The sequence below is a fragment of the Mytilus californianus genome, unplaced genomic scaffold (genome assembly GCF_021869535.1).
Source record: "Mytilus californianus isolate M0D057914Y unplaced genomic scaffold, xbMytCali1.0.p SCAF_1, whole genome shotgun sequence".
Lineage (NCBI taxonomy): Eukaryota > Metazoa > Mollusca > Bivalvia > Mytilida > Mytilidae > Mytilus > Mytilus californianus.
The window spans coordinates 129,108,697-129,133,681 of record NW_026262581.1 but is presented as its reverse complement, the minus strand read 5'-3'; the positions used below and the strand labels follow the sequence as shown (position 1 = coordinate 129,133,681).

Genomic DNA, 24,985 nt, shown 5'->3' with positions numbered 1-24,985 from the left:
CTCAATTTTGATATCAAAAAAGGATAATAGCTAATGACCCATTCCATTTTAATTCTGCTTGACTCCAATCTTAATTGACTAGATTGTTACTTTACCTAACAAAGGTGTGGTTCTCTCCGGGAACTCCAGCTTTCTCCACCAATAAAAACCGACCACCATGAAATAGCACAATAGTGCTGAAAGTGGCTTTAAACACCAATCAATCAATCAATCAATCAATTCCATTTGCATTGCAGATCAGATGTTTGTATTCTTCCCAGAAGAACCAAAAGTTGGTATAAAGACAATAAAGACTTACTGTCAACGTATGCAGGAAGAAAATATTACTAGAGCTATAATTGTTGTACAGATAGGAATGACACCATCAGCAAAACAGGTTTTTATTTTTATATCAGTTACTGTTTTTTGGTTATGACAAAATCAGGATCATTTATGCAAATAGAACAACAGTATAATTGTGAAGCAACCTTAGTTTTATATATCAGTGATAACAAATAACTAAACAGTCAGCAGAACTGAGTCATTTTTATACGCCCGTTTACGGGATGTATTATGGTATACCTCTGTCCGTCCATCCGTCTGTCCGTCGTCAACATGTCGGACATTAACTCAAAAATGCTTTAACCAATTTGCATAAAACTTTGGTGAATTGTTTATATCTATTGACGTGAGCTCTCTTTCGTTTTTTATAAAATTTAGATTTTACGTTTCTGAGTTATAGGGTTTTATTCATTAAAAAAAGGGGGATTTTCCAGTTTTCGGACAATAAGTCAAGAATGCTTTCACCAACTTGCAAGAAATTGCAGTGAATTGTTTATATCTATTGACATGAGCTCCCTTTCCATTTTTATAAATTTTAGATTTTACGTTTCCGAGTTACAGGGTTTTATTCATAAAAAAGGGGGCATTTTCCAGTTTTCAGGCAAAAACTCAAAAATGCTTTAAGGAATTCTTATGAAACTTTGGTGAATTGTTTGTATGTATTGGTGTAAGCTCCCTTTAGAATTTTATAAATTTTACATTTTACATTTCTGAGTTATGGGGTTTTATTCATTAAAAAAGGGGTGATTTTCCAGTTTTCGGACAATAACTCAAAAATGCTGTCACCAATTCTCATGAAACTTTGGTGAATTGTTTATATCTATTGATGTAAGCTCCCTTTTTATTTTCATAAATTTCTAATATGACATTGAGAATTAATTGAACTTTATTTGTTTATAGTCTGACAACAGATTTACTAAGTATTGCACAACAGCAAGAAATCTTTAATTGAATATAAATTCAATTCATATAACCAATTTCAAATTCTTTGACTACATTTATTCAGAAACCTATAATATGTCAAATATTTAATTACAATCCAAATTCAGACCTGAATCAAGCTTGAATATTGTGTTCATTTTTGCCCCAACTGTTCAGGGTTGGACCTCTGCGGGCGTATCTAGCTGCGCTCAGCGAAGCACTTTATTATGCCCCCGCGTAGCGGAGGGGCCATTAAGTTTTACCCTTGTCCGTCTGTACGTACATACGTCCCAAAATTCTCTAACTTTAGTTTGCCTCAACCATATGTTATGAAACTTATACACAATGCTAATTACCACAAAACACAGATCAAGTTTGAATTTTAGTGGCATCACTTTTACCGTTCTAGAGTTATGCCCCATTACAAATGGAAAATTGCTGAATTTATCGTTTCCGTTCTCTAACTTTAGTTTGCCTCAACCAAATGTTATGAAACTTATACACTATGCTTATTACCACAAAACACAGATCAATTTTGAATTTTGGTGGTGTCACTTTTACCATTCTAGAGTTATGCCCCTTTACAAATGGAAAAAATGGAAAAATTGCTGAATTTTTCGTTTCCGTTCTGTAACTTTAGTTTGCCTCAACCAAATGTTATAAAACTTATACACAATGCTTATTACGACAAAACACAGATCAAGTTTGAATTTTTGTGGCGTCGCTTTTACCGTTCTAGAGTTATGCCCCTTTACAAATGGAAAAATTGCTGAATTTTTCGTTTCTGTTCTGTAACTTTAGTTTGCCTCAACCAAATGTTATAAAACTTAAACACAATGCTTATTACGACAAAACACAGATCAAATTTGAATTTTTGTGGCGTCGCTTTTACCGTTCTAGAGTTATGCCCCTTTACAAATGGAAAAATTGCTGAATTTTTCGTTTCCGTTCTCTAATATTAGTTTGCCTCAACCAAATGTTATGAAACTTATACACAATGCTTATTACCACAAAACACAGATCAAGTTTGAATTTTGGTGGCGTCACTTTAATCGTTCTAGAGTTATGCCCCTTTAGAAATGGAAAAATTGCAAAATTTTTATTTTCTTCTAAATATCAAGTTATTTTAAAATTGGAGTTATCTTCCTTTGTCCATGATTATAGTTGAATCAACTACAATCAATGCTTTATACAATACAATGTTTAGTTTTGACTTCCACTGATAAAACACAGATCAAGTTGAATTTGGGTAGTGTCACTTTAACCATTATTGAGTTATGCCCCTTTATAAATCGAAAGATTGCAAAATTTTAGTTTCCATTCTGTAACTTAAGTTTGCCTCAACCAAAAATTATGAAACCTATACACAATATTCATTACCACAAAACTAAGATCAAGTACATATTTTTTGTTTCCGTTTTCTAACTTTAGTTTGCCTCAACCAAATGTTATGAAACTTATACACATAATACAGATTAAGTACGAAATTTGGTGGCAACACTTTTACTATTTTTTAGTTATGTCCCTTTATAAACATAAAAATTGCTGAATATTTTCGTTTCCGTTCTCTATCTTTAGTTTGTTTCAACCAAATGTTATAAAACATATACACAACCGTTCTAGAGTTATTACTGTTTACAAATAGAAAAATTGCTGAATTTTTAGTTTCTGTTCTCAACTTAAGTTAGCCTCAACCAAATGTTATGAGACTTACACACAATGCTTATTACCACAAAACTCAGATCAAGTTCAAATTTGGGTAGCGTCACTTTTACCGTTCTTCAGTTATGTCTCTTTATAACTATATGATATGCAAGCGGGGGCGTCATCTGTGTCCACATGCTGTGTCCACATGTGGACACTATCCACATTTATTTTTAACTTAAATGCAACTAAATTATAATTTAGTGAAAATATTTTATCAAGGTTATGCATTATGCATTCTTATCATACACATGAGAATTTCAACCAGTTTAATGCTTTTAAAATAAAGTATGATTTAATAAATTTACTGTTTTTTTATGATAAACATACCTTAACATTCAAAGTAACAATAAATGGAACACCAGCTAGAGGAACTAATTATTGCAAGGAAAATTAAACTTTTCCTTAGAATCAGTTGGTTTTAATTTAGGGTATTGTGTAAATTTTTCATACAAATATAATGTTATTCTTTTCTTAAACAATTATTTTACCTGTTCATGTTAATGTATATAATATATCAGAGTAGAACAGTTTATTATAGTCATATCTTGTTCACTTTTTTTCAGTCATTAACAGATATGGCACCAAAGTACATTTTAGAACAGTTTATAGAATCTGAATTATTAATCAACATTACAGAACATATGGTAAGATGACCATTTCTAGTGATGTATTCAGACAGTATCTCTATTAAACATTACAGAACATATGGTAAAATGAGCATGTCTAGTGATGTATTCAGACCTCTATTAAACATTACAGAACATATGGTAAGATGAGCATTTCTAGTGATGTATTCAGACCTCTATTAAACATTACAGAACATATGGCAAAATGAGCATGTCTAGTGATGTATTCAGACCTCTTTTAAACATTACAGAACATATGGTAAAATGAGCATGTCTAGTGATGTATTCAGACCTCTATTAAACATTACAGAACATATGGTAAGATGAGCATGTCTAGTGATGTATTCAGACCTCTATTAAACATTACAGAACATATGGCAAAATGAGCATGTCTAGTGATGTATTCAGACCTCTATTAAACATTACAGAACATATGGTAAGATGAGCATGTCTAGTGATGTATTCAGACCTCTATTAAACATTACAGAACATATGGTAAAATGAGCATTTCTAGTGATGTATTCAGACCTCTATTAAACATTACAGAACATATGGTAAGATGAGCATGTCTAGTGATGTATTCAGATAGTATTGCTATTAAACATTACAGAACATATGGTAAAATGAGCATGTCAAGTGATGTATTCAGACCTCTATTAAACATTACAGAACATATGGTAAAATGAGCATGTCAAGTGATGTATTCAGACCTCTATTAAACATTACAGAACATATGGTAAAATGAGCATTTCTAGTGATGTATTCAGATAGTATTGCTATTAAACATTACAGAACTTATGGTAAGATGAGCATTCCTAGTGATGTATTCAGACAGTATCTCTATTAAACATTACAGAACATATGGTAAGATAAGCATGTCTAGTGATGTATTCATACCTCTATTAAACATTACAGAACATATGGTAAGATGAGCATGTCTAGTGATGTATTCAGACCTCTATTAAACATTACAGAACATATGGTAAGATGAGCATGTCTAGTGATGTATTCAGACCTTTATTAAACATTACAGAACATATGGTAAGATGAGCATGTCTAGTGATGTATTCAGACCTCTATTAAACATTACAGAACATATGGTAAGATGACCATTTCTAGTGATGTATTCAGACCTCTATTAAACATAACAGAACATATGGTAAGATGAGCATGTCTAGTGATGTATTCAGACCTCTATTAAACATTACAGAACATATGGTAAGATGAGCATGTCTAGTGATGTATTCAGACATCTATTAAACATAACAGAACATATGGTAAAATGAGCATGTCTAGTGATGTATTCAGACCTCTATTAAACATTACAGAACATATGGTAAGATGAGCATGTCTAGTGATGTATTCAGACCTCTATTAAACATTACAGAACATATGGTAAAATGAGCATGTCTAGTGATGTATTCAGACCTCTATTAAACATTACAGAACATATGGTAGGATGAGCATGTGTAGTGATGTATTCAGACCTCTATTAAACATTACAGAACATATGGTAAGATAAGCATGACTAGTGATGTATTCATACCTCTATTAAACATTACAGAACATATGGTAAAATGAGCATGTCTAGTTATGTATTCAGATAGTATTGCTATTAAACATTACAGAACATATGGTAAAATGAGCATTTCTAGTGATGTATTCAGACCTCTATTAAACATTACAGAACATATGGTAAGATGAGCATGTCTAGTGATGTATTCAGATAGTATTGCTATTAAACATTACAGAACATATGGTAAAATGAGCATGTCAAGTGATGTATTCAGACCTCTATTAAACATTACAGAACATATGGTAAGATGAGCATGTCTAGTGATGTATTCAGATAGTATTGCTATTAAACATTACAGAACTTATGGTAAGATGAGCATTTCTAGTGGTGTATTCAGACCTCTATTAAACATTACAGAACATATGGTAAGATGAGCATGTCTAGTGATGTATTCAGACCTCTATTAAACATTACAGAACATATGGTAAGATGAGCATGTCTAGTGATGTATTCAGATAGTATTGCTATTAAACATTACAGAACTTATGGTAAGATGAGCATTTCTAGTGATGTATTCAGACCTCTATTAAACATTACAGAACATGTGGTAAGATGAGCATGTCAAGTGATGTATTCAGACCTCTATTAAACATTACAGAACATATGGTAAGATGAGCATGTCTAGTGATGTATTCAGACAGTATCTCTATTAAACATTACAGAACATATGGTAAGATGAGCATGTCTAGTGATGTATTCAGACCTCTATTAAACATTACAGAACATATGGTAAGATGAGCATGTCTAGTGATGTATTCAGACCTCTATTAAACATTACAGAACACATGGTAAGATGAGCATGTCTAGTGATGTATTCAGACCTCCATTAAACATTATGGAACATATGGTAAGATAAGTATGTCTATTGATGTATTCAGACAGTATCTCTATTAAACATTACAGAACATATGGTAAGATGAGCATTTCTTGTGATGTATTCAGACAGTATCTCTATTAAGATGAGCATTTCTAGTGATGTATTCAGACAGTATCTCTATTAAGATAAGCATTTCTAGTGATGTATCAGACAGTATCTCTATTAAGATAAGCATTTCTAGTGATGTATCAGACAGTATCTCCATTAAGATGAGCACTTCTAGTGATGTATTCAAACAGTATCTCTATTAAGATGAGCATTTCTAGTGATGTATTCAGACAGTATCGCTATTAAATATAATATCTTCTTGCTTTAAACACTAGTTGGGGGAACTAATTGACAAGTTTCTGTACTTAAAAAACATATATCAGAGAAAAAGGCACTAGCGACAAAACGATATTAATTATATGTAAAAATGTTCATATGTAAACTGTGTACAAAAAAAGTGATGTGACGTAAGGTTTTAATTCATACGTACAGCAAATCAAGTTGTCTTTCTTACAATAGATAATTGCCCCTTGAGTTAGAACTGTAATGTAAAGAAAAAATATATACATTATGAATGTGATATATCAAGAATTTGTTATTACAATGATTTTAACTAGTATGATAATACATATAAAGGGATTACAGGAATCACCAAAAATACTGCACTGTACTACTATAAAATTTGTAAAATGTTTTACCAGAGAGAAATAGATATTAAAATAGAGTTTGAAACTGATTGTTGGTAAACAAAAATCATTTCTGGGATCTATACCTTCCTAGAAACTGAAAGGATCAAAATAGCATGGCAAGTGCCATGTTGTTCTTAATGGACTTGAACAGAATCCATGAAGAAGATTTATGATATATTATTTATGTACCCATGAAAACAGCAGACAAACATATGTATTTGTTTTTGTTAATTTTTGATACCTTATCTTTACAGTTAGTACCTGAACATGTTGTGCTGATACCAGAAGAAAAATCAGAATTGTTATCTAGATAGTATCCTTTTTAAACCATTTTATGTTCATAGAAACTGTAAGATGATTTATCAAAACTTTTGTGGAATGATTTTGTGGTATTGTGAGTGGTATACTCCAAATATGGAAACAACATCAACCACATCATTCACACAGTTTTGATTGATACAAGCTCCTAAGAAACTCTGATTGTTCTAAAGTTTACAAAGTCTTTGTGAATATATGGTTTAACTGTAAATTTCACAACCATTCTGTAGTTATATCTCTGACATAAAACTTATTACTAACCTGAATAAATTGATCTAGTCCAATTTTCATTTCTTCAAAACTTGATTTAAAAAAAAATATTGAAAATAACTTCCTTTCAACTCACTAATTTTTAAAACTAAGGGTTGGAAAACAGCAAAATAAAATTTATCTTAGGATGGTCTTCTACTAATATTATACTCTACATAGTGGTCAGATTGATTCTTTACTAATATTATACTGAACATAGTGGTCAGATTGATTCTATACTAATATTATACTCTACATAGTGGTCAGATTGATTCTATACTAATATTATACTCTACTTAGTGGTCAGATTGATTCTATACTAATATTATACTCTACATAGTGGTCAGATTGATTCTGTACTAATATTATACTCTACATAGTGGTCAGATTGATTCTATACTAATATTATACTTTACATAGTGGTCAGATTGATTCTATACTAATATTATACTCTACTTAGTGGTCAGATTGATTCTATACTAATATTTTACTCTACATAGTGGTCGGATTGATTCTGTACTAATATTATACTCTACATAGTGGTCAGATTGATTCCATACTAATATTATACTCTACTTAGTGGTCAGATTGATTCTATACTAATATTATACTCTACTTAGTGGTCAGATTGATTCTATACTAATATTATACTCTACATAGTGGTCAGATTGATTCTATACTAATATTATACTCTACATAGTGGTCAGATTGATTCTATACTAATATTATACTCTACATAGTGGTCAGATTGATTCTATACTAATATTATACTCTATGTAGTGGTCAGATTGATTCTTAACATATATCAGTAGATTAAAAGAGTCACAGTTGCCTAGGATACAGCAAGGGGATCCAGTGTCTAGGTATTTTGGACTAAAACGAGGACAGGTATGTACATGAATAGATAATTTGGTTGGATTGGATTCTAAATCTGTGTTTATATCAGACATATTTATTGGCACATTGATTTTACTTGAATAAGGTTGTGATATGAGAAAAGTCTGTTTTGTTTGGTTTACCTTGTCTGAATTCATTTAAGTGCTTAAGTTCTTTTTAGCTCACCTGGCCGAAAGGCCAAGTGAGTTATTCTCATCACTTGGCTCCTCAGTCTTGTCTGTTTCCGTTAACTGTTACAAAAATCTTCTCCTCTGAAACTACTGAGCCAAATTTAACCAAACTTGGCCAGAATCATTATTGGGGTATCTATTTTTTTTTAAATTGTCCCATGAGCCAGCCTGTCAACCAAGATTGCAGACCTGGCTTAAGATAGAACATAGGGGTAAAATGCAAGCTTTGTCTATTATCTTGAAAACTGCTATGAATAGAGAAAATCTGATAGTGTCAAAATGTCCAAAATGTTGAGATCTACCTGCTGTCCATATAAGTCAAAACTGTCGGACAACTTCTTATAGGAGTTATAACCCTTAAGGTAGATTGGGTGTCTTATTCTGAGATTCGCTACTGGGCATGTTGCAAAAATATTTTTTGGGTTTAAAAATATTTTACCAAGTATTATTCAATACATAACAGAAACATGTAAAATTTGAAATTTAAGGATTAAACTATCAAAACATTTAGTGTCGTTAACTCTATTTAAAATTTTCAGAAAAATCCTTATAAAATCAAGGGCAGATAGTTGTATTGAATTTGATAGGACAATTTGTGGTTTTTTTTCTTATTTTTCGAGAAAATAAAGCCTGTTACCCCTTATTTTTATACGACCGCAAAAAAATTTTTGTGGTCGTATATTGGTATGACGTTGGCGTCGTCGTCGTCTGGCGTCGTCCGAAGACACATTGGTTTTCGCACTCTAACTTTAGTTTAAGTGAATGGATCTCTATGAAATTTTACCACAAGTTCAATACCACAAAAGGAAGGTCGGGATTGATTTTGGGGGTTATGGTACCAACAGTAAAGGAATTAGGGGTCAAAAAGGGGCCAAAAATAAGCATTTTTGTAACTTCCAGACATAACTTGTGTGTTAGTGTATGGATCTCTCTGACATTGTACCACAAGGTTCCATATCACAAAAGGAATGCTGGGATTGATTTTGGGGGTAATTGCCTCAAAATATTAGGAATTAGGGGCCAAAAAAGGGGCAAAAAAACAATCATTTTTCTAGTTTCATGACAATAACTTGTGTGTAAGTGCATGGATCTTTCTGAAATTGTACTACAAGGTTCCATATCACAAAGGAAAAGCTGGAACTGAGTTTGGGGGTAATTGCTGAAACGTTTAGGAATTGGGGGCCAAAAAGGGGCAAAAAATAAGCATTTTTCTAGTTTCCAGACAATAACTTGTGTTCAAGTGTATGGATCTCTCTGAAATTGTACTGCAAGGTACCATACCACAAAGGGAAGGCTGGGATTGATGATGGGGGTAATTGCCTCAATATTTTAGGAATTAGGGGCCAAAAAGGGGCAAAAAACAAGCATTTTTCTAGTTTCAGGACAATAACTTGTGTGTAAGTGTATGGATCTTTCTGATATTGTACTACAAGGTTCCATATCACAAAGGGAAAGCTGGGTTTGAGTTTGGGGGTAATTGTCCTAATTGTATAGGAAATTGGGGCCAAAAAGAGGCCAAAAAACACATTTTTCTAGTTTCCAGACAATAACTTGTGTTCAAGTGTATGGATCTCTCTGAAATTGTACTGCAAGGTACCATACCACAAAGGGAAGGCTGGGATTGAGTTTGGGGGTGATGAATCATAAGGGGGTTCAAAAAATTTGGGGGGGGGGGGATTTTTTTTTTTTTTCCTTTTTTTTCTTTTTTTTTTCTTTTAAAATTTTCCATTTTAAGTTGGTTATTTCTGATTTATATTTAAAAGCAAATAATAATGATATGGTAGGAGATACACACCAAACAGGATGTGTAAATTATTATATAATAAGTATTGTGCAATAGCAAGAAATTTTCAATTGCACGGTATTGCACAATAGCAAGAAATCTTCAATTGCACAGTATTGCGTAATAGCAAGAAATCTTCAATTGCACAGTATTGCGCAATAGCAAGAAATATCCAATAGCACAATATTGCGCAATAGCAAGAAATTATCAATTGTACAGTATTGCACAATAGCAAGAAATATTTAATTGCACAGTATTGTGCAAAAGAAGATACTTCGTATAAATTGCTTATTTCTTGACCAATTTCAATGGGGTTTTATTCTTGAATTCGTGGGGTTCTTTAATATGCTGAATCTAACCATGTATTTAGTTTTTAAAGGCAGTGCTTTAATGCCTTTCTAGTTGCCGGGTTAATCCTTCCTTCCGCGATATCCAACTTATCTACGTGGGGGGTCATTAGACTCCAAGTAGATCCGGAAATGTTGAATTCTCTCCTCTTCTTATTGCGATATAAAATGTTTTTTGTTTCATTTCATTTACATTGGGAAAAAGAGAAACGATCATTGTGTTTTGTTAGTTTTAAAAACTTTTGATATATTAGTATTTTGCATTATAAGCAGTCAACCGATTGACAAACTAGAATTATTTGAATTCCGTGTGGAAAGAGCTCGGGTTAATTTCGATTGTTATCTGCAATCTAGATGTTTATAAATCATTTCAGTCGTTGATATAATAATTAAAGGTCGACTGAACATGAATTATATTATACAATTTAAAGCGCATTTCTGTTTATGCACGTGAACCCGTCTAACGTTATTTTCGCAGTTATATAAAGTAGCAAATTATCGTTCCTGAATAGGTGGCGCCGTGGTAGCGGATCCTGTTCCTCTTCTTCCGGTTTCTGCACTGTGCAACTATTTCAGTTATATTTTTAATTAACGATGCCAAATACTTGTTGTTGTGTACCTGGATGTCATTTAAGAGGATGACATGCATTTCCAAATGACTTAAAAAGAAGGAAAAGTTGGATCAACGCCATGGCCCATACGCAGATTGGACGAGAACACGATGATATCGTGGAGTCCATCTCAATCAGCTGTTGTTTGCAAGGCACGTTTTACTGAAAAAGACTACGTGGAGGAAACTATTCATGGTAAAACTCTATTTCCTTTGTGAAATATATAGTTATATATGTAATCGCCATGCGAATAAACCAAAGGCAAAGTCTGTTTACAACCGCAATTATCGTTTTAGAATAAAAGGGGGTGGGTAATTCAAGACGTCATAATTTTTTGGATTACGATTCAATGTGATCTGTTTGAGATTTTTTGGTGATTGCTACAATTATAATGATTTCTTACAAGAGGTATATCATACTGAGAATTATTTTAGCAGTAATTATGCTAATGTAGTAATGACAGGAATGCATAAGCTATGCCTCATAGACTTTCTTGAAAAATATCAATGACAATGTTAACAGGAACAAAACAATGACATGGTCTCATCTATATTATAGTTATTTAGGTACAAACAATGTACGTTTGTTGCATAAGTCTCTCATTGTTTGTCCTTTGGATTTACATAACATACATTGAATCAGGCAAACATAGTTTTATCCAGATTGTAATGAATAAATCTAGTTAATATTTCGCCAGGTAGTACAAAGTATACATTGCTAATGGAAGTTCATTTAATTATAAAAAAACTAATGTTTTATAACCTTTTTCAGGGCGCAAACCCACCATACAGAGACTTAAGTCTACTGCAATTCCCAGCCTATTTTCCTGGACCAAGCATGAGACTGAATCGTCCGCAAAAAGAAAAATCAGGGCAGTTTCCTGTGAAAACAAAAGATTTTAACTTGATGAATATTGTAGTAGAAATCTAGAGGAAAGTTTTGATTGTAAAGTTGGTTTTCCTGAAGAAGTCATTCATACTGCAGAAAGGATTTATGACTGTCCACCACCAACTGCCGAGCTAATGTTGAGCTTCACAGATGGAATTACGCAAACACCATCAATGCCTATGTTTTCAGCAGAGAATTTTGAAATGAAGACACGTGACACAGCCATGCATTTTTATACCGGTTTAGAGTTGTATACTAAATTTTTATTTGTTTTGACCACACTTGGTCCAGCAGCACATTGTTTGAGATACATATATTTTCAAATTGATAGGGTGTCAGTTGAAAATCAGTTTTTTTATGACTTTGATGAAATTGAGGCATCATACAACCAACTTTGAACTGTCTAGATTCTAGATTGAATCTAGTGTTAAGAATATTGTGTGTACATGGATTGTTTTTATGTCTAAACAGTGGTGTGAGGCTAACACTTGGCCATCTAGTGGTTTAGTCAGGTATTTTTCACCATCCAACTTCAAATTAAAGTTTCCTACGACTTGGATTATTATTGACAGCACAGATTATCCCGTGATAAAACCTAAAGCTCCTAGAGCTCAGGCAACCTTTTCATCAAATAAAAACAGAAACACTGAAAATTCTTGAATGTTCGACACCTGGTGGTTTAGTCAACTATGTCTCTATGTCACATAGAGCGAATTATTGGACTTGGCAAAACATACAAAATTCTAATAAATCCTATGAATGGAACTGAAACAAAACTTTCATCTGAAATAACATTTAGTTGTTTTATGTTGTGTAATTTTAGAACTTGTATTGTGCCAAAGGATGCATAAATAAAAGTGACGCAATGAATTTTGTTCTGATATATATATATTTACAATTACATGCACATGTAAATTGTAATGCATATAAAAATAAGGAGATGTGGTATGATATTCAGTGAGTTTATCAAACTAAAGTGCATAAGAAATGGGTTTAAGCAGTTACAGATGTTACTGTCACCGTACAATCTCCAACAATGAGAAAAACTGGTACCGTGTAAAAAATTTCAGAGATCTTACAACTAAGTTTTGTTGTCTCACCTTGACTTTGGTGAATTTTTTATATCTGTTGATGTAAATATAAAAAAGAAGATGTGGTATGATTGCCAATGAGACAACTCTCCACACATGCACAAGAGACCAAATGACACAGAAATTAACAGCTATAGGTCACAGTACGGCCTTCAACAATGAGCAAAGCCCATACCGCACAGTCAGCTATAAAAGGCCCAGAAATGACAATGTAAAACAATTCAAACAAGAAAACTAACGGCCTATTTTATGTAAAAAAATGAACAAATATAACAAATATGCAACACATAAACAAACGACAACCACTGAATTACACTTTTATAGGCTGCTGACTTGGGACAGGCACATACATGTACATACAGAATGTGGCGGGCTTAAACATGTTAGCGGGATCCCAACCCTCCCCCTAACCTGGGACAGTGGTGTAACAGTACAATATAAGAAAGAACTATAAAGATCAGTTGAAAAGGCTAAACTCATCAGATGGATAAATACCAATACAAGTGGACGTGGTCAGGTAGTTGTACATCCAAACAACAAAAAGACACTAAGTACAAATCTGAGAGTACTCGCAGTTACTGACAGCTAGTTCAAAGCCACTAACAACTGATAAAAAAAATCTTGCATCTAAGACTAAATTATCAATCCGTAAGCTCCCTTTAGAATTTTATAAATTTTAGATTTTACATTTCTGAGTTATGGGGTTTTATTCATTAAAAAAGGGGGGATTTTCCAGTTTTTGGACAACAACTCAAAAATGCTTTAAGCAGTTCGCATGAAACTTTGGTGAATTATTTATAGCTATTGATGTAATCTCCCTATTGATTTTCATAAATTTCAAATATGACATTGAGAAGAAATTGAACTTTATTTGTTTATAGTCTGGCAACAGATTTATTAAGTATTGCACAACAGCACAGTGTATTGCACAACAGCAAGAAATCTTTAATTGAATATAAATTCAATTCATATAACCGATTTCAAGTTCATTGACTACATTTATTCAGAAACTATAATATGTCAAATATTTAATTACAATCCAAATTCAGACCTGTATCAAGCTTGAATATTGTGTCCATTTTTGCCCCAGCTGTTCAGGGTAGTACCTCTGCGGGTGTATCCAGCTGCGCTCAGCAAATCAGTTTATTTCTTAATTTAGAACTCCTTTTATACGACCGCAAAAAAATTTTTGTGGTTGTATATTGGTATGACGTTGGCGTCGTCGTCGTCCGAAGACACATTAGTTTTCGCACTCTAACTTTAGTTTAAGTGAATGGATCTCAATGAAATTTTAAAATAAGGTTCAATACCACAAAGGGAAAGTGGGGATTGATTTTGGGGGTTATGGTACCAACAGTTAAGGAATTAGGGGCCAAAAATAAGCATTTTTCTAGTTTCCAGACAATAACTTGTGTTCAAGTGTATGGATCTCTCTGAAATTGTACTGCAAGGTACCATACCACTAAGGGAATGCTGGGATTGATTTTGGGGGTAATTGCCTCCAAATTTTAGGAATTAGGGGCCAAAAAGGGGAAAAAAACAAGCATTTTTCTAGTTTCATGACAATAACTTGTGTGTAAGTCTATGGATCTCTCTGACATTGTATCACATGGTTCCATATCACAAAGGGAATGCTGGGATTGATTTTGGGGGTAATTGCCTCCAAATTTTAGGAATTAGGGGCCAAAAAGGGTCAAAAAACAAGCATTTTTCTAGTTTCATGGCAATAACTTGTGTGTAAGTGTATGGATCTTTATGAAATTGTACTACAAGGTTGCATATCACAAAGGGAAAGCTGGGTTTGAGTTTGGGGGTAATTGTCCTAAAAGTTTAGGAATTTGGGACCAAAAAGGGGCCAAAAAACAAGCATTTTTCTAGTTTCCAGACAATAACATGTGTTCAAGTGTATGGATCTTTATGAAATTGTACTGCAAGGTACCATACCACAAAGGGAAGGCTGGGATTGAGTTTTGGGGTGATGAATCATAAGGGGGTTCAAAAAATTTGGGGGGGGGGATTCTTTTTCCTTTTTTTTCTTTAAAATTTTCCATTTTAGATTGGTTATTTCTGATTTATATATAAAAGCAAATAATAATGATATGGTTTGAATAGGTAAATTAAATTTTTTTAAGTATCTTCGACCACTTTCATTCTGTGTCAGAAACCTATGCTGTGTCAAATATTTAATTACAATCCAAATTCAGTGCTGAATCAAGCTTGAATGTTGTGTTCATACTTGCCCCAACTGTTCAGGGTTCGACCTCTGCGGTCGTATCAAGCTGCGCCCCAGCGGAGCATTTTATTTCATTCATAAATTACTTTATGCTTGGAAATATAATTTTGCTTGGAGTTGAAAGAGTTGACATGTTGCAATGTACATTTACTCTACATAGTTCTATGGTACCAAATCAAAAGTTTATATAAAGAAAGAAGTCAAAGGTTTCCCATCATAGTTTAGTTACATACATTTTTTTTGTACCTGGGGTCGTTGAATATAGATCATTATATAAATAAGGAGATGTGTTATGATTGCCAATGAAAAAACTAGGGATTTTCTTATCCAAGGAATAGATTACCTTAGCCGTATTTGGCAGAACTTTTTGGAATTTTGGGTCCTCAATGCTCTTCAACTTAGTACTTGTTTGGCTTTGTTACTATTTTGATCTGAACGTCACTGATGAGTCTTATGTAGACGAAACACACGTCTGGCGTATTAAATTATAATCCTGGTACCTTTGATAACTAATTTGACTATAAACATAGATAAAAAAGGTACAAACTGGACATAATGCACTAGTTCATAAACAAGTGAGAACAATTGCCTTCATATAGTGCTCAGAATATGACATTCATAAAACTTATTCAATATCATTAGAGAACTCTAAATCTTAAATACTGAAAGCCACCTCTGATAAGTACACTGTACTATGCAAGATAATGATATAACTGGACTTAAAATACACACAACCTGTAATTAACTGCCTTTACAGCGCTTTCGTGCTTTGATTGGATTTTGGGCCCCGTTTTAAATTGGTCCACATTGAGGTCCAAAGGGTCCAAAATTAAACTTTGTTTGATTTCATCAAAAATTGAATTATTGGGGTTCTTTGATATGCCGAATCTAACCGTGTATTTAGATTCTTAATTTTTGGTTCCGTTTTCAAATTGGCCTACATTAAGGTCCAAAGGGTCCAAAATTAAACTTAGTTTGATTTTAACAGAAATTGAATTCTTAGGGTTCTTTGCTATGCTGAATCTAAACATGTATTTAGATTTTTGATTATGGGCCCAGTTTTCAAGTTGGTCCAAATCGGGGTCCAAAATTAAACTTTGTTTGATTTCAACAAAAATTGAATATATGGGGTTCTTTGATATGATGAATCTAACCATGTATTTAGATTTTTGATTTTTGGGCCCCGTTATCAACTTTGTCCACATTGAGGTCAAAAGGGTCCAAAATTAAACTTTGTTTGATTTCATCAAAAATTGAATTCTTGGGGTTCTTTGATATGCTGAATCTAACCATGTATTTAGATTTTGGATATTGGACCATAATAGGTGAATGTCCAATTTAAAATTTTTAAGTTCTTAGACCACATTCATTCTGTGTCAGAAACCTTTGTTGTGTCAAATATTTAATCACAATCCAAATGCAAAGCTGTATCAAGCTTGAATGTTGTGTCCATACTTGCCCCAACTGTTCAGGGTTCGACCTCTGCGGTCGTATCAAGCTGCGCCCTTTGGAGCATTTTATTATTTGATATTTCAGAAATATTTATGAAAAACAATTCTCTCATTTAATTTTAACCAATTCAATAAGGAAAAATTAAGTTTCCCCTATAGAACCCACATAAAAAAACTGTTATTTCATTAATTTCAATGTATTTAAACGAAAAAATAAGGTACATGACCCCCAGTTTTTATTTTGAAATTTGAAAGAACAATGACCCAGAAATCTTTTACAGAAGTTTAAGAAAAATATGTTGTCAAACATTTAGACACCCCAGCTACCTTAATGGTCATATTTTATCAATTTTTTTTTCATTTTTGTCTACTATTTTGAAAACTTTCTCAGATACAGAGAATTTTTATTAGGAAAACTGATTAGCAAGGCAAGAAATACGAATAAGTCATCATGGCTGAAATCATCAGACGACTCCTTATTGGGGTTATTGCTCTTTAATGATGATTTTAAGAAAGAAACTTTAAATAGCAAAAAGGATCAACAAGTCATATACTAAGTTACCTTATCTCAAATAATTTGTTGTAATGGTCCATAACATAAAAAAATATGAAGTTTTAACAAATATTATGAAGAAGACATTCTCAGGTTCTGAATTTCAATCTTCTTTTCAAGAGTTTCACAGTAGGGTGTTTTCATTATGCCATGTATTGAAGAAAACTAAAATCATAAATAGATAATCATTTCTTATGGCACATTCATGTAATATTATTTACTTAGCACTTTAAATAAAAGAAATAAAAAAAAACATTGTATTGTTCCTAATGGTGGTTTTCTCTCTGTTGCAGGTTGTTAAGATAATCAGGAATTCTGAGACTGCTGGTAGATATGTCAGTTATCGACTGGTTGTATGAAATCATTTCAACAGTCAACATTTGAAGAAAAGAGCAACAAACTACAACATTTCTGAAAACATGATATTCCTGTTGACTGTCAGTATAGTAATGGCTATAGACAACAGTGAAACTAGAATGCTGCTATTATACTTTGGCTGATACAGAGATGTTATCAGCTATTATTTTGATATGTATTATGCCAAGGATGTGAAAAGAGAAAAAATATAGCATGCATAATGCTTTTTGAAGTGAATGTTGATTTAAAAATCATAGACATTTTCATATTTTAATCAGTAAGGAAAGTTCATCAATAATAAGTAGTCAGAAAATATATAGTAAAAATATACTATAATTTTACATAGTTTTAACACAACAGACAATTTAAATGTATGGCCTTGTAGCACGTAAAATAGTGTTGAATCTTTTGAATAGAAAGTTTTGGATAAAGAATTACTATAAACTTATTCACTTACCCAGTGTTTCACAGATCGGTATATGTTAAGATTATTTTTATGCTTAGTTGTATCAGTATTTCATGACATCATTATACATTTGTATTTTACATTGCAGTGAAAGGAATGTTCACTTTTTCTTTTACATATTTCATACACATTTAAATCTTTGTAATAAAAAATTAAACATATTGTTGAACTGCACTGGTCTAATAAAGAATAGACTGATGGTATTCTTTATATTAACAAATATTCAGTAGATACCTTTCAGTTTGTTTCTGAAAAGAGTCATTCTTAAGACTTTTTAGAAGGGTATATTTATAAATTTGATTCACCTGAACCCCTTTTCTGGACTTATCTTCATCAGGAGCCCTCAAACTAAACAAGGAAAGAAAGTACAAGTACCTAAATATATGAAGAGCTATTTGACCAAAAATGACATAAAAAGCATAGCCAAATCCGTCTTAGTTCTATGTAATATTTACCTGAGGGATCTTAGTTTTTATACGACCGCAAAAATTAAAAATTTTTTGGTCGTATATTGGTATGACGTTGGCGTCAGCGTTGTCGTCGTCGTTGTCGTCTGGCGTCGTCCGAAGACACATTGGTTTTCGCACTCTAACTTTAGTTTAAGTGAATGGATCTCCATGAAATTTAACCATAAGGTTCAATACCACGAAAGGAAGGTTGGGATTGATTTTGGGGGTTATGGTACCAACAGTAAAGGAATTAGGGGCCAAAAATAAGCATTTTTGTAACTTCCAGACAATAACTTGTGTGTAAGTGTATGGATCTCTCTGACATTGTACCACAAGGTTCCATATCACAAAGGGAAGGCTGTAATTGATTTTTGGGGTAATTGCCTCAAAATTTTAGGAATTAGGGGCCAAAAAAGGGGCAAAAAACAAGCATTTTTCTTGTTTCATGACAATAACTTGTGTGTAAGTGTTTGGATATTTCTGAAATTGTACTACAAGGTTCCATATCACAAAGGGAAAGCTGGAATTGAGTTTGGGGGTAATTGCCCGAAACGTTTAGGAATTGGGGGCCAAAAAGGGGCCAAAAATAAGCATTTTTCTAGTTTCCAGACAATAACTTGTGTTCAAGTGTATGGATCTCTCTGAAATTGTACTGCAAGGTACCATACCACAAAGGGAAGGCTGGTATTGAGTTTGGGGGTGATGAATCATAAGGGGGTTCAAAAAATTTGGGAGGGGGGATTTTTTGTTTTTCTTTTCTTTTTTTTTTTTTCCTTTTTTTTTTCTTTTAAAATTTTCCATTTTAAGTTGGTTATTTCTGATTAATATTTAAAAGCAAATAATAATGATATGGTAGGAGATACACACCAAACAGGATGTGTAAATTATTATATAATAAGTATTGTGCAATAGCAAGAAATTTTCAATTGCACAGTATTGCACAATAGCAAGAAATCTTCAATTGCACAGTATTGCGCAATAGCAAGAAATCTTCAATTGCACAGTATTGCGCAATAGCAAGAAATATCCAATAGCACAATATTGCGCAATAGCAAGAAATTGTCAATTGTACAGTATTGCGCAATAGCAAGAAATATTCAATTGCACAGTATTGTGCAAAAGAAGATACTTCGTATAAATTGCTTATTTCTTGATCAATTTCGATGGGGTTTTATTCTTGAATTCTTGGGGTTCTTTAATATGCTGAATCTAACCGTGTATTAAGTTTTTGGATTTTGGGCCCCATTTTTAAATTGGTCCACATTGAGGTCCAAAGGGTCCAAAATTTAACTTTGTTTGATTTCATCAAAAATTGAATTATTGGGGTTCTTTGATATGCCGAATCTAACCGTGTATTTAGATTCTTAATTTTTGGTTCCGTTTTCAAATTGGTCTACATTAAGGTCCAAAGGGTCCAAAATTAAACTTAGTTTGATTTTAACAAAAATTGAATTTTTAGGGTTCTTTGATATGCTGAATCTAAACATGTATTTAGATTTTTGATTATGGGCCCAGTTTTCAAGTTGGTCCAAATCGGGGTCCAAAATTAAACTTTGTTTGATTTCAACAAAAATTGAATATATGGGGTTCTTTGATATGCTGAATCTAACCATGTATTTAGATTTTTGATTTTTGGGCCCCGTTATCAACTTTGTCCACATTGAGGTCAAAAGGGTCCAAAATTAAACTTTGTTTGATTTCATCAAAAATTGAATTCTTGGGGTTCTTTGATATGCTGAATCTAACCATGTATTTAGATTTTGGATATTGGACCATAATAGGTGAATGTCCAATTTAAAATTTTTAAGTTCATAGACCACATTCATTCTGTGTCAGAAACCTATGCTGTGTCAAATATTTAATCACAATCCAAATTCAGAGCTGTATCAAGCTTGAATGTTGTGTCCATACTTGCCCCAACTGTTCAGGGTTCGACCTCTGCGGTCGTATCAAGCTGCGCCCTGCGGAGCATTTTATTTAATAATTTCTAAAGGTATATAATCTTTCATCAAAGTAAATATGAATGGAGGACTTTCTGATAATCCTCTGTGTCCAAATAAAGTTTTCCAACACATCCAGTGCTATATTTAAAGATACTTTAAAGGAGCATTAGTTTTGAATTAAACAGGGAAAAAATGTTTATTTTTTCCCCAGGGAATATTATGTCAACATGATAACTCTAACTAGTAAAAAAGACTACTGGAAAAGCAAGAAAGCCACGCAAAATCAGTGTCAATCAGGGCACAAAAATATGACTTTTACAATATTTAAATCATTATTATACTAGCAGAATATAAGTATACACACTTTCAATCATTATACTAGCAGAATATAAGTATACACACTTTCAATCATTATACTAGCAGAACATGAGTATACACAAACTCAATCAGAACTTCAGAACTTTCAGATTTTGTTTGTATGAATAAGTACTAACAATGGCCATTGATATTCTGAATATGTTGTTATATATTGCCCCTCCATGTATTTTCAAGCTGAATATGAGACAATGTCCCTGATTTTACCAGAATGACTGGATTTCTTCATATTACTCTAGTTAAGAAATTACTGACTTGGTGTGATACTAAAGGAGGACTTGAAAAATAGTTCGTAAGGGTTCCGCGGAACCCAGTGTCTCGCCTACTTTTGCTGTTAATCGCAGGCTCAACAAAAATGAGGAAAAAAATTAATAAAAATATTCCTCTCTATACTATCTTTTGATTGTAAGTGGCTTCTGTCCAAGTTTGGTAAAAATCCAGGATAGTTTATGAATCTAATAAATGTTTTAAAAACTTAAACTGCAGACTGTATGTTTTGTTAACTGGAAGAAAAACTAAGTCCATTTATAAGTAAAATACGGAAAAAATGGAACAATATTTTAACAAAATTTCCTAATAGATACTAGCTTTTAATCATAAACAAGCTTCTGTCCAAGTTTGGTACAAATCCAGGATAGTTTACGAAAGTTGTTAAAATTTAAAAAAAACTTTAACCATAGAGTGAATGTGATGTAAACTGGCAGAAAAACTAAGTCCATTTATAAGTTAAATACTGATAAACTGGGTTTTTTTTTACAAAATTTACTTCTGGATACTATCTTATGATCATAAACAAGCTTCTTTCCAAGTTTGGTAGAAATCCAGGATAGTTTAAGAAAGTTATCAAAATTTCAAAAACTTTAACCACAGATTGAATGTAATGTTTCCTGGCAGAAAAACTAAGTCCATTTATAAGTAAAATACGGAAAAAAATGGATTTTTTGTTTTACAAAATTTACTTTTGAATATTATCTTATGATCATAAACAAGCTTCTGTCCAAGTTTGGTAGACATCCAGGATAGTTTAAGAAAGTTATTAAAATTTCAAAAACTTTAACCACAGAGTGAATATTTGTGGACGCCGCTGTCGACGACGCCGACGGAATGTAGGATCGCTATGTCTCGCTTTTTCGACAAAAGTCGAAGGCTCGACAAAAACCATTGCTGTTGTTACAATATCAGTTTTGCATTGCAGGTACATATTTGATTCTCTCATTCATTGTTCATAAGTATATTTGATATTTGTGAGGCTAAACTCCAATGTGTATTTTACATTGATTATGAGGCTATGTGTATGGAAGAACAGAAGTTGAATCGTAGTTTACTATGAACAATCATAAATTTTGTCCTTTGCATGGTGCTTATTGATTGTTTAGGAAAGTTGGTGCATAATAACAGGATATAAAGTAAAAATTGGCAAGCACGTTGAACAAATGATCAGGTGAGTTTCATAGTTACTTGATAAAGAGAGGTGAAAGATATCAAAGGAATATTCAAACTTTTTAAGTCGAAATCAAACTGACAATGCCATGGCAAAAAACCAAAAACAAACAATAATACACAACACAACATAGAAAACTAAAGATTGAGCAAAATGCAACCCACCAGAAAAGGGGTGATCACGTGCTATGGAAGAGTAAGCATATCCTCCACATGTGACACCCATCGTGTTGCTCATGTAAGTACACGCACAGTGATCAGTCTTATATGGTTGGTCACATTTGAGGAAAGGTGGGATTGTGGTTACAACAATTTGAACATATCATCTTGTCATCTGTGTAACATATATTCTATAACGGTCAACCAGCTTGTGATGGCGTCCATAAAATTTCCAAAGGGATGATTTCAACTTCACCACTTGGAACTCTTGGTTTAATAAATTCGATGTTAACAGCGACCCTCTATTAAGGTACTTATGATAGGAAATGCAAGCCCTGGAATATCGTATCTACTGGGAGATATATACTCCATTTGCAGGTGTTGCTTGGATGTTGCTACATAGAAATGGAAAGTTCACAATTGAGATTCTAAAATCATCTCTTTTGTCGTAAAGATTAGTTCTCAACCAATCTCCACGTCAATTTTTAGATCTGAGTCAAGATATGATGAAGACTTAATTGTATCTGTTGTATCCTTTTCAAATTCGATGGGATTGATGCGTTCAACATAGTCGCCAAACTTTTAATTATTTAGTGAGAGGACATCATCTCTAAAGCCGAGCATGAAGTTAAAAGATAATGCTAGTTTATTTTCATTCTTTCTTAGAAGCTATGTATGAAGTCAGCCTCATGTGATTAAAGGAACCAGTCGGCAAGAAGATAAACACAGTTTGTTCCCATGGGAATGCCGATTGCTTGTTAAATAACACGTCCTCCAAACGTAACAAATATGTTGCCCATCAACAAATTAAGCATCTTGATAATGTCAGTTTCGGAAAATTTGTTGTTTGAATCAGAGTGCTTTTTTTACAAAGTACGATTTATCCCTCTATAAGACAGTATATGTATCTACATTGGCTATCCATTTTTATGAAACAAAGCAGAAACAACTCTTCCAATTTATATATTAGTTTGAAACGAGGAATACTTGTGTAAAGGGTAGAAAAGTCAAATGTGTTAATACTAATGCAGGAGGAAAGAGTATTAAATTGTATGTACTCTAACAGATCTTTGTGATTTTTAAGTATCCTCATCTTATTCACGTCGCCCCTATAGATTTACACAAAAAAGGTGACGTTTAGGGCTTTATCAGCGGGAACAACATGTTTGTCATGGAGGTAGGACAGGTAGACATTTGGGTCTTTGATTAAATCATCATAGATACCAGGATTAAAATTGTGAACGTCATACGCGCGTTTCGTCTACAAAAAAACTCATCAGTGACGAATAAAAAAAGTGAAAAAAGGCCAAATAAAGTACGAAGTTAAGGGGCATTGACTGAGGAACTAAAATCCGAGAGGTTTTGCCATATACAGCTAAGGTAATCTATTTCTAGGCACGGTAGAAAATCCTTTGTATTTCTAAAACTTCCAAGATTTGTTAACAGTTAATTTATTATTATGATAACATTTTTGAGAATGGAAACGGGGAATGAGTCAAAGAGACAACAACTCGACCAAAGATCTTAAAACATCTCAAGGCCACCAATGGGTCTTCAACACAGCGAGAAAATCCCGCACCCGGAGGCGGGCTTTAGCTTGCCCCTAAACAAAAATGTATACTGGTTCAGAGAACGTCACACTAAACTCCGAAACATATAAATGAACCAAAATTTACAAGAATATACAAGAGAGGCCCCTCATGGGGGTGTCTAAGTAATGACATAATCACAAATTTCTTGCCAATATAATCACATAATCATTAATGATTATTTTAAACAAGATAATCAAATAATCAAAAATACAGTCCTAGATTATCAAATAATCATGAAATATTTGGTCTGGTAATCAAATAATCACTATAAAACGGCCAAGTAAGCACATAATCAAACACCCCATGAGGAGGCTCACAAGACCAACAAAGGCCAGAGGTTCCTGATTTGGGGACGGGCGCAAAAATGTGGCGGGGTTAAACATGTTTGGTGAGATCTCCCCCCTCCCCCTATACCTTTAGCTAATGTAGAATAAACAAACACACAGCAATAAGCACATTAAAACTCAGTTTAAAAGAAGTCCGAGTCCGACGTTAGAATAGGTAACAGGAGAAACAAAGCAAAATGACAATGATCAACATAAATTAACAAAGGACTACTAGCACTTACTGACATGCCAGCTCCAGTCCTTCATTAAACTGATTGAAAGATTATGTCTTCATCATATGAAAATCAAGCACAATCCCACCAGTTAAGGGTTTAGTATTATAAGATATACGAGAAGAACATAACCCGTATCATGCCAACAGCTGGTTTTAGAATATATGTGTTTATTTCCGATACAAAAACCCTTTGAGTGAATCAATATTAATTCCAAAAATGCCATCTTTAATGACCTGACAACAGTATCGTAACTATATCCCTTCTGAATCATATAAATAAGAAGGTGTGGTATGAGTGCCAATGAGACAACTCTCCATCCAAGTCAAAATGTATAAAAAGTTAACAA

General features: G+C 33.0%; 1 protein-coding gene and 3 long non-coding RNA genes across 8 annotated transcripts in view; 2 read left to right on the top strand and 2 right to left on the bottom strand.

Annotated features, from left to right (window-relative positions):
* LOC127734110 (DNA-directed RNA polymerases I, II, and III subunit RPABC1) overlaps nt 1–18,288 on the top strand; it is a 28,452-nt gene extending 10,164 nt beyond the window's left edge. Inside the window, exons 4-8 of the mRNA XM_052243762.1 lie at nt 237–376; nt 3,513–3,593; nt 6,960–7,018; nt 8,082–8,160; nt 17,590–18,288. Of these exons, the coding sequence (XP_052099722.1) occupies nt 237–376; nt 3,513–3,593; nt 6,960–7,018; nt 8,082–8,160; nt 17,590–17,655 (425 nt within the window). The 3' untranslated portion in view covers nt 17,656–18,288. The remainder of the gene's footprint in view (nt 1–236; nt 377–3,512; nt 3,594–6,959; nt 7,019–8,081; nt 8,161–17,589) is intronic.
* On the bottom strand, nt 3,841–6,062 carry LOC127734114 (uncharacterized). Of its 5 annotated transcripts, XR_007997428.1 has the most exons (6): nt 5,973–6,062; nt 5,491–5,549; nt 4,886–4,944; nt 4,473–4,590; nt 3,986–4,044; nt 3,841–3,926 (listed from the first exon to the last, which is right to left on the bottom strand). It is a non-coding gene; the product is annotated as an uncharacterized LOC127734114 (long non-coding RNA). The 5 variants fall into 5 exon arrangements; XR_007997425.1 differs by lacking the exon at nt 3,986–4,044; XR_007997427.1 differs by lacking the exon at nt 3,841–3,926 and having other exon boundaries at nt 3,933–4,044.
* Nucleotides 10,646–12,838, top strand: LOC127734124 (uncharacterized). The gene is made up of 2 exons (XR_007997431.1): nt 10,646–11,275; nt 11,852–12,838. It is a non-coding gene; the product is annotated as an uncharacterized LOC127734124 (long non-coding RNA).
* On the bottom strand, nt 14,282–21,176 carry LOC127734128 (uncharacterized). Its single transcript, XR_007997432.1, has 2 exons — nt 20,409–21,176; nt 14,282–16,676 (listed from the first exon to the last, which is right to left on the bottom strand). It is a non-coding gene; the product is annotated as an uncharacterized LOC127734128 (long non-coding RNA).
* Nucleotides 21,177–24,985: the final 3,809 nt, after the last annotated feature.